This window comes from Protopterus annectens, chromosome 15.part0 (assembly GCF_019279795.1).
Source record: "Protopterus annectens isolate FY-2018-M chromosome 15.part0, PAN1.0, whole genome shotgun sequence".
NCBI lineage: Eukaryota > Metazoa > Chordata > Ceratodontiformes > Protopteridae > Protopterus > Protopterus annectens.
The window spans coordinates 740,911,572-740,924,349 of NC_056749.1; the positions used below are offsets into that span (position 1 = coordinate 740,911,572).

Below are 12,778 nucleotides of genomic sequence, written 5' to 3' on the forward strand. Positions count from 1 at the left end.
GTTTTTAGTTAAGCGTGATTTATTCCAGTATTTATTTCTGAGATGGATTTTTTGCTTGCTTTCCATAGTAAGCCATGGAGCAGATTTAGTTCTTATCCTGATAGAGCGGGCAGGAGCATGGTGGTTGAGTATGTTTAGGAAATGAGTATTAAAGTAATCAACAGCTTCATCAAGAGAAAGGTGTTTTAAGGGGGACCAATTACATGCTTTAAGTTCACTTAGGAATAGATCTAAGTTGAATTTTTTTCTTGGTTCTAATTGCCCTAAATATGGGTTGAATTGATGGATTGGTTTTGAGCCTGGTAATGTAGGTTAGTGAGTGGTCGCTTATGTCATCAGGGAAGGTTCCGGCTTCATAAGTCTGGGGTTGATTATTAATAAGTATCCAATCTAAGGTGCTTTCTTTCTTATTATTCTTGTTTATTCTAATAGGGGAGGTAATAGTTTGGGTAAACCCATAGAGATTAATATGGTTAGTGGGGCAGTTGTTATTGCAAACATTCCAATCAATGTTAAAATCGCCTAGGATTATGGTTTCTTGGGGAAGGTTTAGAGATAACCAACAAAGGATGTTTTCGATGGTAGTGATGTTATTACCTGGAGGAACATAGATCAATAATATAGATAGATTTAACTGGGTTTAGCTGAAACTTGGCAATAAGTATCTCAGCATTTGAGTCTTGAGGAGGTTTTTGGTTAAAGATGGTTATTTGAAAATCAGATTTGAATAGAACAGCTACTCCACCACCTTTCTTGGTTACACGGTCAAGATATATGATGTTGTAACCAGGTGGTCAAATTTCATTGTCTTTTGTTACTGGTTTTAACCAAGTTTCTGTTAGACAAATAATATCAAATTAGTAGAGTTCCAAGAGAGCATGGAGTTGTGTTATTTTATTATTAATGCTACGTGTGTTGAGGTGAGCTATTAAGAGTGAGTTTGGAGGTTTTTTAAGTGGGTGAATGGTAGAGGGGTTTGGTTTAATGAGTTGAGTGGTAACGGAGGTGTTTGGGCCTGGGTTTGGATGAATGTCTCCATCCTTTAGGGAGTGGAGTAGTGTTAGATATCGATTATTAGTGTATTTACTGAGAAGAAATGGATACCTTCTGGAATTAGGGAAGCTATATCTTTGTGTACTGTCCTATGGCATTTAGGTAATAGATAGTTGGGTATGGATGTAATGTTGAAATGGTCAGTGTGAGAGACTAGTGAAGAAGAGGTAGATTGTTTAGTAGGGTATAGCAAGTTTGTATATACTGGGTGCTCATAGGAGGTTAACTGGTAGGCAAGAGTTAATGGAGGTAGAAGTGTAAGTATGAGCAACATTTGTAAGTGGATTATGGTGGAGGGTTTATTTATAGACATGGTAGATATAAATTATAACTTTAGGTGAAGTGGTAAAGTTGGTGGGGTCAGGAAAGGTAAAAGAGAGAGATGGGAGAGATAGAAAGTTGTTGAGAAAAAAAGGCGGGAAAATAGAGAAGATTATGTGATGGAAGTGTGACTGTGATAGGTGAAATGGAGAAGGGGTGTGGTTTGATAGGTATAAGGTTAGGACCTCTGGGGGTGGGTGTCATTTGGGGGTAGGGTAGGGGAGCAGAGTGAGCCCGCAGGGCGAATGGAGCGGGTTAGAGCAAGTAAAAGTTTTCCCTTTTACAGACACATTTGCAGTGTGTGACACAGTAGTCTTCATTCTCTCTGTATCAGTATGTGTATGGTATAATGTATGCTGTGTGTTTTTCCTGTGCAAGTTAACGTTGAGGTTGTTTCTCTTTGTTCTTCATTTATATACAGTGCTGGGTATTCACCATCTTCTTTGTTCTCCTAAAATATAATATTTGGTTCTTTACCTACAGCATGATTAGGTATGAAGTTTTTATCTTAATTCTTGTACTCATCACAGTGTAGTGGTTTTGACAGGCACTTTTCTTTCAAGTCCAATGATAAATCTAATCTCTGATTCTGACTGTACATTTGTCTCAAGAGATCTATATAGTGTTAGAGAGCAATGTCACTGGGTCTTCAAATGTATTGCATATGTTTGGTTATTAACACCCAAGACACTTTAGCAGGCATATAGGCAGTAATTAGACTTTATGTATTGCACACTCAACTTGAATTTCTTTTTTTTATTTCAGGTACCAAATCATTTTCAAGCAGCAAGTCACAGCAGAGGATGTCTTCCTAGGGATGAGCAGAAAAGATCCGTCTACTGCTTGCTGTGAGGACATGCTAGTAAGCATACAATCTCTGGCTCACTGCATTACATAAAATGGATTTGTGGAGGTTAACCAAGTGATTAATATTCAAGCAGTAGTGTGTATAAAAATGGCTTGACTCTGTAGAAAGATATTTCAACCATTAAGATAAATGTACATTTTGAAAATGAATAAGACGGATCTTGAAAGCTGAATGTGTGGATTGATATCTTATGTGTATTATTAATTTATTGTACAACATCGCTACAGATGTTAATCATTTGATCACTGTTGCAGTAGCATTAGCTACATGGGATATATTCTGCTAAATATGTTACAGTTGGACAGCTTCCAAACCTTAAGGGCACCTTTCATGTGCCCAAACCTTTAACCATCTTTAGCAAAGTTGAAAAAAAAGTGATTTGAGCTCCAAGCCCTTCAGAGCTTTCCTGCCACTGACCATTGCTCCTGTTGTGGGTTTTCAAGGATCAACTGTCATCTAGCAGTTCCCATTGCGGTGCAGATAAGTTCCCTTCAGGGAAAAACCTTCTGCATCTTATTTTTAAACAGAAAGTTAACTTTTATGTAAGCTACATAAAAAAAAAAGTTTTGTATAGACTGTCACTTGACTTTTAGCCACTCTTTACTGGGGACATTACTTCTGACTTTTGAGGAAAAAGTTGTTAAAACTAGATTAAACTGTATAAAAGGTGTGTTAATTTACTGCTGGGTAGCTGGGGTAAGTGCTTAAAGTGCTTTTCGTTTTTTTTTTTTTTAACAATCTGTTTCTCAGATCTTCCTTCTTGCAGCCACAATAAAGAAAAAATCCTAAGCGCCCTTTGCCCCTTCAGCAAGCTGTTACATTGTATCAGTTACAGATGTGTGACTGTACTGTGGACATTTCTGATTCCTCAGACCCTTCATCTTTTTCTTTGGCTTCCTCTGGTGTAGTCTTTAAAGCCACCATGGATCAGGAGTCAGGCATATCCTCTGCAGCTGTTTGAATGCCCTTGGTAGGCAAAGGACAACCACTCTTGTCATTATTAGGAGAAGGGGCAGAGAATATCAGCCAGTTCAGACAGTCTAAGATGCCCATCCCTTGAGAGGTTTTGCCTGCCACAAGAATGCCTGCTTTGTCTTAGAAATTTCTGTCAAAAAGAATCAGAAAGACGTTTATCTTCCCTGCCTCAGTTACTTTGGACAGGAATGATTTGTTGGGCTTAGCTCAGGGCTTAGTTCATTCTCTTGACTCTGCAAGTTCTGGTGTTATTGATAAGAGAAAAAGGAATTCTTCACTGTCTGAGGATGTTCAAGACATTGAACAGGAAAATGGTTATGAGGGCATGTTTGATTGCTCTCCTTGGGTTTTTGATTTTGATTCTGAGAAGAGTGCTCCTTGGAAAGATTTACTTTTTCTGAAACCATATCCAAAAGGAATCAGTTGTTTCACTGGGAAAATAAAGGTCTTGCACTGTCATTAAAGAAATATTATGATCTTTTGCAATTGGAATTTCTCAAACCTACTCCATTTCCTCCCATTCTTCCAGCATTGGAGGGTGTATTTATTACAGCCTATAACTTGCATGATAGCTGCCTGCTGCCCTTAAGAAAGCAGATAGATGGTATAAAGTTCCCCAGTCTTGCAAGCTTTTACTTTCTAACCCCAGATCAGATCCAGCAGTAATTTCATTGGCAAATCCAGCTGCTGATAAACATCTGCAACACTTATTTTTAGAATTTTCAGTTGTCAAACTAAGGATTAAAATTTATGCTTGTCTCTTTTGAGAATATGAGGAACATTATGGCTTCTTCTCCCTCCTTTGAGGAAAAGTCATTTTATGTAATCTTATTGCATCTGTGTCTCAAGTAACTTAAGCATTCTTTGAAGCATGCTGATGATTCAGCTGATGCCACTCCCAGAATTGCTGTTACTAGGCTTGCTTGGTTGCATGCATAAAACCTTCCTGAGGATGAAAAAGATGATGTTTTGAGATGTACCTTGGCTAGAGCAGTACTATAAGTGATTAGAAAGTAGAGATAATTCAGAGAGTTTCTCAGATTTTTCAGACTTCCTTTTCTAATTTTGTGCTGGGTTTTACAGATGCCTTTGCGACATTTAACAAAAAGCAAAATAAGTAGATGCAGCTACTCACAAGCCAACTTAGCAATGGCAGAGGGGCTCCAAAAAGAAAGGAGGAGGAACCCAGAGACTAGGATATTCTAACAAATCTTAATAACGATCTTCAGAACCCCACCCACCTTGGCAAGCCTCTTATTCTTCACAAAAATCTGGCCCTAGAGTTCTCTCTTTGGCAAAAGATAGTCTAAGAATCTAGGTTCTGAGAGTAATTCATTAGGGATACAGAAGGCATTGGGAATCTCTCCCTCCATTTCAGGGGATTCCTCCTCATCCACCAGATCAAACTTCTTTATTCCCTTCCTACCACTCAGCATCTGCTGCCTCAGGGGTGAGAGAAGTTGTCCTTCCTACTCATGAAGGGAAAGGTGTTATTCAAGAATGTTTCTGGTGTCAGAGTAGTAGCTTTAGTGGAGAACAGTCTTATCTTTCTTTTCTATCCCTTTATAAAGTGTTACCTGTAATTCCCCATTTAAGTTTTTTAGTGACCCTTGATTTAAAAGATGCTTGTCATCATGTTCCTATAGCACTAGACTTTAAACATTTTCTGTGTTTGGATCACACTTTCAGTTTTATGCTTTAGCGTTTGGGATATCTACTGCTCCATGGGTATTCACAAAGTGTCTTGCTGCAGTGATAACTGACTGCAGACTGCAAAGTATTTACTCCCTCTTTAACAAGATTCCATCATTAGACACCAAATCCGAATTGTTATCAACCAAACTCCAAATAAACAACTCAAAATCGATCTACCTTATTTGTATGTATCTTCCCCCTGGAAACAATACTGATGCTCTTGAAAACCTACTTAATTACCTATCTACCCAACTACTACAAGAGAACATTGTATTGGGTGATTTCAACATAGGCTGGCTCACCTGTAGTTCCCTGACCCCAACTAACCACATAAATTTATATAGTTTCTCTCAATTAATAAACACTCCAGCTAGAATTCACAAACCTAACGGGAAAGAATCCACCCTTGACTGGATACTAATAGCCACCCTAACAATTATACTCCAGGAACCCTTCCCAGTAATATCAGTGAACACATGCTCACTTACATTATTAGACAAAAAGTTAAATTTCCAACTACTCATAATGTCAAAACTTCACGCTCTAAAAAATTCTTTAACCCTGATAGCTTTCTAAATGAACTAAAAGCATGTGATTGGTCACCACTAACCTATCTTGAACTTAATGAGGCTGTAACCTACTTTAACACTAACTTTCTTCAAATACTAGATCACCACTCACCTTACCGCTCTACTAGAATAAGATCCAAATCTGCCCTATGGCTAACTAAACAAACTAGGCAAAAAATGCTCCTTAGAAATAAAATATGGGCTAAATGGAGAGCTACCAAATGCCCATCTGACCACCTCCTCTTTAAAGAATTGAGAAACACCACCAAAAGAGATACTCTTAGGGATTACCTAAACCTCCAACAAACTTCACAACAAACTCCACAAAAATTTTGGTCAGGTATTAACCAACTTCTTCAGCCAGGAAACACTACTACTCCCACCCCATTAGGTTTCAACCAAAATAATTCCAACCAAATCCCTGATGCCTTTAATAACTACTTTACAGAAGCCATTCAAACCCTAGCCAACTCATTACCACCTTTAACTGCTTCTCTATCTAATTCCTCCAAGACTCTATCCCCAACCTTTCATATACACCCTGTTCCTACATCTCTTATACAAAAGCTACTTAACAAACTAAAACCTTGCACCCCATCTGCTGACCGTCTCCCATCCAAATACCTTCAAATTGCCGCAAAAGCCATAGCCTACCCCATATCCATCCTCATTAACAGAACCATCTCTGAAGGCAAAATCCCTACCATATGGAAAGTATCCCACATCATCCCTCTACATAAAGGTGGAACCTCAATTGAGCTCACTAACTACTGACCAATTGCCTTGCTCTCCCCATTAGCTAAGATAATGGAAAAATGTATCCACAATACTCAACCATCTTCTACAGAATAATCTACTAGCCAACTGTAAACATGGCTTTAGACCATTCCATAGCACTACTACTGCTCTTCTCTCCTTTACTGACTCTGTAAACAAAAATCGTAACAATAACTCCTTTTCCTCTGCACTATACATAGACCTGTCAAAAGCCTTTGATATGGTTAATCATACTCTTCCTCTAGATAAACTAAAGTACCATTCTCTTGATCTGCAAGCATTACAATGGTTCAAATGTTATCTTCAAAACAGATAGCAAGCTGTACTCTGGGAAATGATCTGTCTTCATTACTTCCTGTAAATATTGGAGTCCCTCAAGGCTCTATCTTAGGTCCCCTTCTTTTTTCCATATTTATTAATGACCTCCACATGAACATACCCCAAGCCACCTGCATTCAATATGCAGATGACTCTACCTTAATCTGTACTGCTAATAACATATCCTCCCTCCAGTCCCTCACCCAAACTGCTTTCCAAAATGTTGAAAACTGGTTCATGCAACACCGCCTTCTCCTCAATCCTAAAAAAACAAAACTACTTCTTTTTACTCCAACTCATAAGTCACCCACTCCAATCTTCACTATAACCTCTAACAATGCTACTAACATTGCACCAGAAACTACCACCCGCCTATTAGGTGTCACAATTAATAATAATCTTAACTATGACAACCATATTAACTCCACCATAAAGTCCGTCAACAAAAAACTTGGTACTCTCTATAGAATTAAACCCTTCCTTACCCCCTCAGCTAGGAAAACTATCGCCCAAACCCATCTGATTTCTACCCTTTTCTATGCGTCTGCTATATTTACTAACCTATCTAAAAATAACATCTCCAAACTTTCTACCTGCTATAATAGCATAGCTAGATTCGTCACATCCTCTCCCTTTAAAACTCACCACTACCTTAACCTTAAACAACTAGGATGGCTAGAAATACAGAACCATATACTCTGTCAACAGTTACTTATCACCCAAAAGATCATATACCACCCCAATGACACCCCCATCCTCACTAATCTGATTTCTCCATACAAAAATCTGGCTACACTACGTTCAGCAAATAAACTCCTTGTCTCCTCAATTAAATCTAACAACAAAGCTGGTGATTCACTTTTCTCAAACACTATAGGGAAAAACTGGAATCAGCTCTCTCCTGAACTATCTACCATAGCATCTACCTCACAATTCAAAAAACACATTAAAGAACATCTGAAAACTCAGTGGCTCTGTCCTTGTGCTAACCCTGACTGAAACTTTTATTTCCCTCCAGCTCATACCCTTCCCCTCTCCCCCATCTTTTACCTCCTAATCTAGTTACTTCTCTTTTGCTTTCCTCTTAGTAATAGGATAAAATTTAAGGACTTTACTCTTTCTGCCCATACCCTTTTTGTTTCTAATATACTTGCTTATTTAGACTTAGTTTAACTTTTAGCATAATGTCTATAGTCAACACTTTTATAACCATATTTCCTTTTTTTCCCTTTTACCAATGTTACCACTGTACGATTAGTTTATAAGGCTATGTTTTACATTTTCTTTTTTTTTTTTTAACATTGTTATTGTTTTTGCTTGGAGCTTTTCTCCCCGGGCCTCTACTGAAAATGGACATATATCCAGCTAGACTAGCCCGGTCAACAAATGTAAAGTAAATAATAAATAAATAATTTACATTTTTCATTATTTAGATGATTTGCTTATCTATTTAGAATTTTTTTTCAAAGTGTCAGGAATGTCTCAGCTAGGTGAGAGATCTCCTTCACAGACCCGGGTTTCAAGAGGACATCCAAAAGTCTTGCTTGACTCCTCAGAATTTTCCTGTTGTGACTACTTCAGTTCCAAGAGATTTTCTTTCCCAGATCTGTACCTGAGATTTCCTCTCAAACCAAGGCTTCATCAAGGGAATTTCTCAGGATATTAGGATTCTTGGCATCCATGATTCTCATGATTCCTCTAGCCAGACTCCATATCAGAAAAATTCTATGATACCTAAAATCAGTATGTTCACAACATCATCATCTGACATTTTAGGTTCTGGTTTTAAAATTTGTAGAAAAGGAACTTCCTTGATGGAGAGACCAGTTTTATCTGAATCCAGGTTTCATGTTTTTCTTTCTACAGTTGATTTAAAAAGTTTACACACCCCTGTTAAAATGCCAGGTTTTTGTGATATATAAAAATGAGACCACAATAAATCATTTCAAAACTTTTCCCACCTTCAGTGTGACCTATAACCTGTACAGTTCAATTGAAAAACAAACAAATCTGTTAGGGAAAAAATATAAAAAACAAAAATTGTACAATAAACTGGTTGCATAAGTGTGCACACCATTAAACTAATATTTTGTTGAAGTACCTTTTGATATAATTACAGCATTCTGTCATCTTGGGTACACACCTGCCATAAATTAAAGAGACTCTGATTAACCTCAAATAAAGTTCAGCTGTCCTAGTAGGATTTTCCTGACATATACTCAGTTGCCTGCTACAGCAAAAGTCATGGTTCACAGAGAGCTTACAAAGCATCAGAGGGATCTCATTGTTGAAAGGTATCAGTCAGGAGAAGGGTACAAAAAATACCATGGAACACAGTGAAGGCAGTCATCAAAAAGTGGAGAAAATATGGGACAACAGTAACATTGAAAAGAACTGGACATCCCTCCAAAACTGATGAAAAGACAAGATGAAAACTGGTCAGGGAGGCTGCCAAGAGACCTATAGCAATACTGAAGGAGCTGCAGGAATTTCTGGCAAGTACTGGTTGTGTACTACATGTGACAACAATCTCAGGTATTCTCCATACGTCTGGGCTGTGGGGTAGGGTTGCAAGACGGAAACCTTTTCTTACACAGAAAAACATCCAGGGCCGGCTAAAATTTGCAAAACAATACATCGTCTCCCAAAAGTATGTGGTAAAATGTGTTATGGTCTGATGAGACCAAGAATGAACTTTTTGGCCACAATTCCAAAAGGTATGTTTGGAGCAAAAACAATACCATCCCCACGATGAAGCATGGTGGTGGCAGTATCATGCTTTAGAGATGCTTTTTTCAGCTGGAACTGGGGCTTTAATCGAGGTGGAAGGAATTATGAACAGTTACAAATACAAGTCACATTTGGCCCAAAACATTCAGGCATCTGCTAAAAAGATGAAGAGGAATTTCACCTTTCAACATGACAATGACCCCAATCATACATCCAAATCAATAAAAGAATGGCTTCACCAGAGGAAAATTAAAGTTTTGGAAGGGCCCAGTCGGAGCGCAGATCTAAATCCAATAGAAAATCTGTGGGGTGACTTGAAGAGGGCTGTGTGCAAAAGATGTCCTCACAATCTGACAGATTTGGAGCGCTTTTACAAGGAAGAGTGGGCAAATATTGCCAAGTCAAGATGTGCCATGCTGATAGACTCCTACCCAAGAAGACTGAATGTTGTAATTAAATCAAAAGGTGCTTCAACAAAGTATTAGTTTAAGGGTGTGCACACTTACGCAACCAGCTTATTGTATGTTTATTTTTTATATTTTTTTCCCCTAACAGGTTTGTTTGTTTTTCAATTGAATAGTACAGGTTATAGGTCACATTAAAGGTGGAAAAAGTTTTGAAATTATATATTGTGGTCTCCTTTTTTATATCACAAAAACCTGGCATTTTAACAAGGGTGTGTAAACTTTTTATATGCACTGTATCTCCAGTACAGACTGTAAATAAAACCACTTTAGACTTTGCTTTGGGATCAGTGTCTACAGGAGTAAAAGTTCATGGTCTTTGGAACAGAAAGACAGACCAAAACACATAATCTTAAAGGAGATGGCGGTAATAAATCATCTCAACTCTCTCAATTGTCTACGAGTCCCAGGACCATTACTAGTGGTTACACACAATGCCATGTTAATGTGGCACATAAACAAACTAGATCTTAACCTCTGTGCAGACTAGCCATGGTAGCTTGGAGTGTAGATTTGCAGTAGCTCATTCTACAGGCATTTTACAACCTGTCAGAGCAAAATTTTGAGGCAGACAAGCTGAGCAGGACCGGTTAGCACCCTCACAAATAGAAAATAAATGTCAGGGGGGTTTCTGTGATTTGATCCAGCTGTGGGAAACACTTCAGATAGATCTATTTGCCTCCATTAACAACAATTATTTGGCATAATTCTACTCCAGGACTCCCTGTAAAACAGATGGCTTCTCTTTTCCTTTAGGAATGTTCCTGTATGCTTTTCCACTAATATTCAGGGTTATTCTGCAGCTTATTGCATTGACTTCCGTCAGGCTGAGGCAACAGTACTTCTCACTGGCTCCCTATTGAAATAACAGCACTCGAAATGCTAAGTGCCAACAAACTGGGGAAAAAAATCAGAAATCACTCTTCTCCTTTAAATTTCTTTTTTGCAGGGGGCAAGGTCCACTGCACCCATCAAACTTATATTTACCACTTTCAAGATCACTGTACCTTGGAGAAAAGTGAATATTCCACAAACTGGCCATCTTGGACTATAAAGTCCATTCTTTCAGCCATTCAGTCTCCATGTTTTGGGACTTGATCTAGTGGGTCCCAACATTTCATATGGTTACTACTCCCCTTTCTTTTAGAAATGGACAGAGGCAATCATCACAAGCTTCCTCACAGGCTGGATCTGTTTTCACAGGACAGGGGGCGTTTGACACAACCCATCCTGAAACAACTTCATTTAACTGCTTCGGTGATACAGTCCTAATACCTTTTAGGCACCTATTTTCTAAGAATATTTAGCAAGTATTAAAGGAGGCAAGAAAACTTGTTAGTAGGAAATCATCCCATGCTGATAACTGTGCCTTACACTGGTTAACAAATCTATCTATATATATATATATATATATATATATATATATATATATATATATATGCGTGTGTATGGAACAAACTACCCATTCATGTCAAGCAAAGCTCCTCATTGGCCCTCTTTAAGAAAAATCTTGATGACTGGATGGGAAATAGAAAATTCACCCTGGGGATCACTTCTGCGGCACTGCTCGACAGGGGCACAAGGAAATAATTTTCTTGGGTGGGGAAAGCCAGGGAACCTTTTTGGCTAGCCTTATATAGGCCCCAGGGCTGATAGCCTAGTACCTACCTATGAACCAGTATACAAGTATGTGTATGTGTGTGTGTGTGTGTGTGTGTGTGTGTGTGTGTGTGTGTGTGTGTGTGTGTGTGTGTGTGTATGTATGTGTGTGTATGTATGTATGTATGTATGTATGTATGTGTATCTGGGACCCGTACAGATCTCCGACGGCACTTTCTACTGAAACAGAAATCACTGAACATATTTAACCGAAAGTGCTTTTCACCGAAGCAGCACTTTCGATAAATATGCTCATTGTGCTGGTTGCACTATGGTGCGGTTAAGGGAAAATTCCCTTTTCCCCACTGTAGTGTGACCTCGGAGTGAGAATATAAAAGAAGATTTATTGGGGTTTTTTTTGTTTTTTTTTCTGATGCACTTTAACAAAAGTGCTTTTTCGGTGAAAGCACTTTCGTTAAAGTGGTTAGGCTATTGTGGATTCGGACTATTGAACTTTCGTTCAGTAGTCCTAGATCCATGTGTGTGTGTGTGTGTGTGTGTGTGTGTGTGTGTGTGTGTGTGTGTGTGTGTGTGTGTGTGTGTGTGTATATATATGTATATATATATATATATATATATATATATATATATATATATATATATATATATATATATATATATCTTAACAACTGCAAACAATTTTCTTTTTGTTGCAGTGATAAGAACCAATACCCTTTTAAGGCTAGTATTTCTCTGGTTCTGCAATATTTTATGAGAGTTATTATCCACTGACCTTTCCTACTCCTCTGTCAAGGTTTATATATTGAGTTCATAGGAGATTACTAGACTATCAACCCTATAGGGCCTTTTTAAGCATAACCATGCTTCAAATGTGAGAATCAAACCCTGAAATTTGTGTCTGTGAAGTAAATACTTTAACAACAGAAAAAAATATGGCCAAAATCAGGAAGGGCAATTCCCAAAAAAGGTAAAAACTGTTATGAAAGTGAATAGGCAACTAAGGGGACTAATAGGTCAAGCAAAGCTAACTTTAAGGTTAGGATATCCTCCTTGGTGAAAAATAAACATAAAAATAACCATGAAACCTTCTACAGCTATGCCAGAAACCTCAAGGGCAGTACATAGCAAAGTGCTGAACTGGTGGTTAGTGATGCTACATTCACTGGGTCTGGCAATGTAGCGAACCTGTTAGAGGACAAATTCAGTTCCAACTGTACACCTCTCTCACCCTCAACCACCCCCCATTAATACCTTCAGACATAACCCGTCCAACTTTAACTAGGGAGTATATACTGACCAAGAATATGGCCTCAACAGGCCCTGATAACATCCCAGGATGCTTCCTAAATAGTCTAAAATATGACTTATTGGGACTATTGAAGTCATTA

At 38.2% G+C, this 12,778-nt stretch overlaps 1 protein-coding gene across 2 annotated transcripts in view; it reads left to right on the forward strand.

Annotated features, from left to right (window-relative positions):
* Positions 1 to 12,778, forward strand: part of DNAAF6 (dynein axonemal assembly factor 6) — a 528,550-nt gene that overhangs the window by 430,518 nt on the left and 85,254 nt on the right. For both annotated transcript variants that reach the window (XM_044057602.1, XM_044057603.1), the window contains exon 5: positions 2,140 to 2,236. In XM_044057602.1, the coding sequence (XP_043913537.1) occupies positions 2,140 to 2,236 (97 nt within the window). The remainder of the gene's footprint in view (positions 1 to 2,139; positions 2,237 to 12,778) is intronic.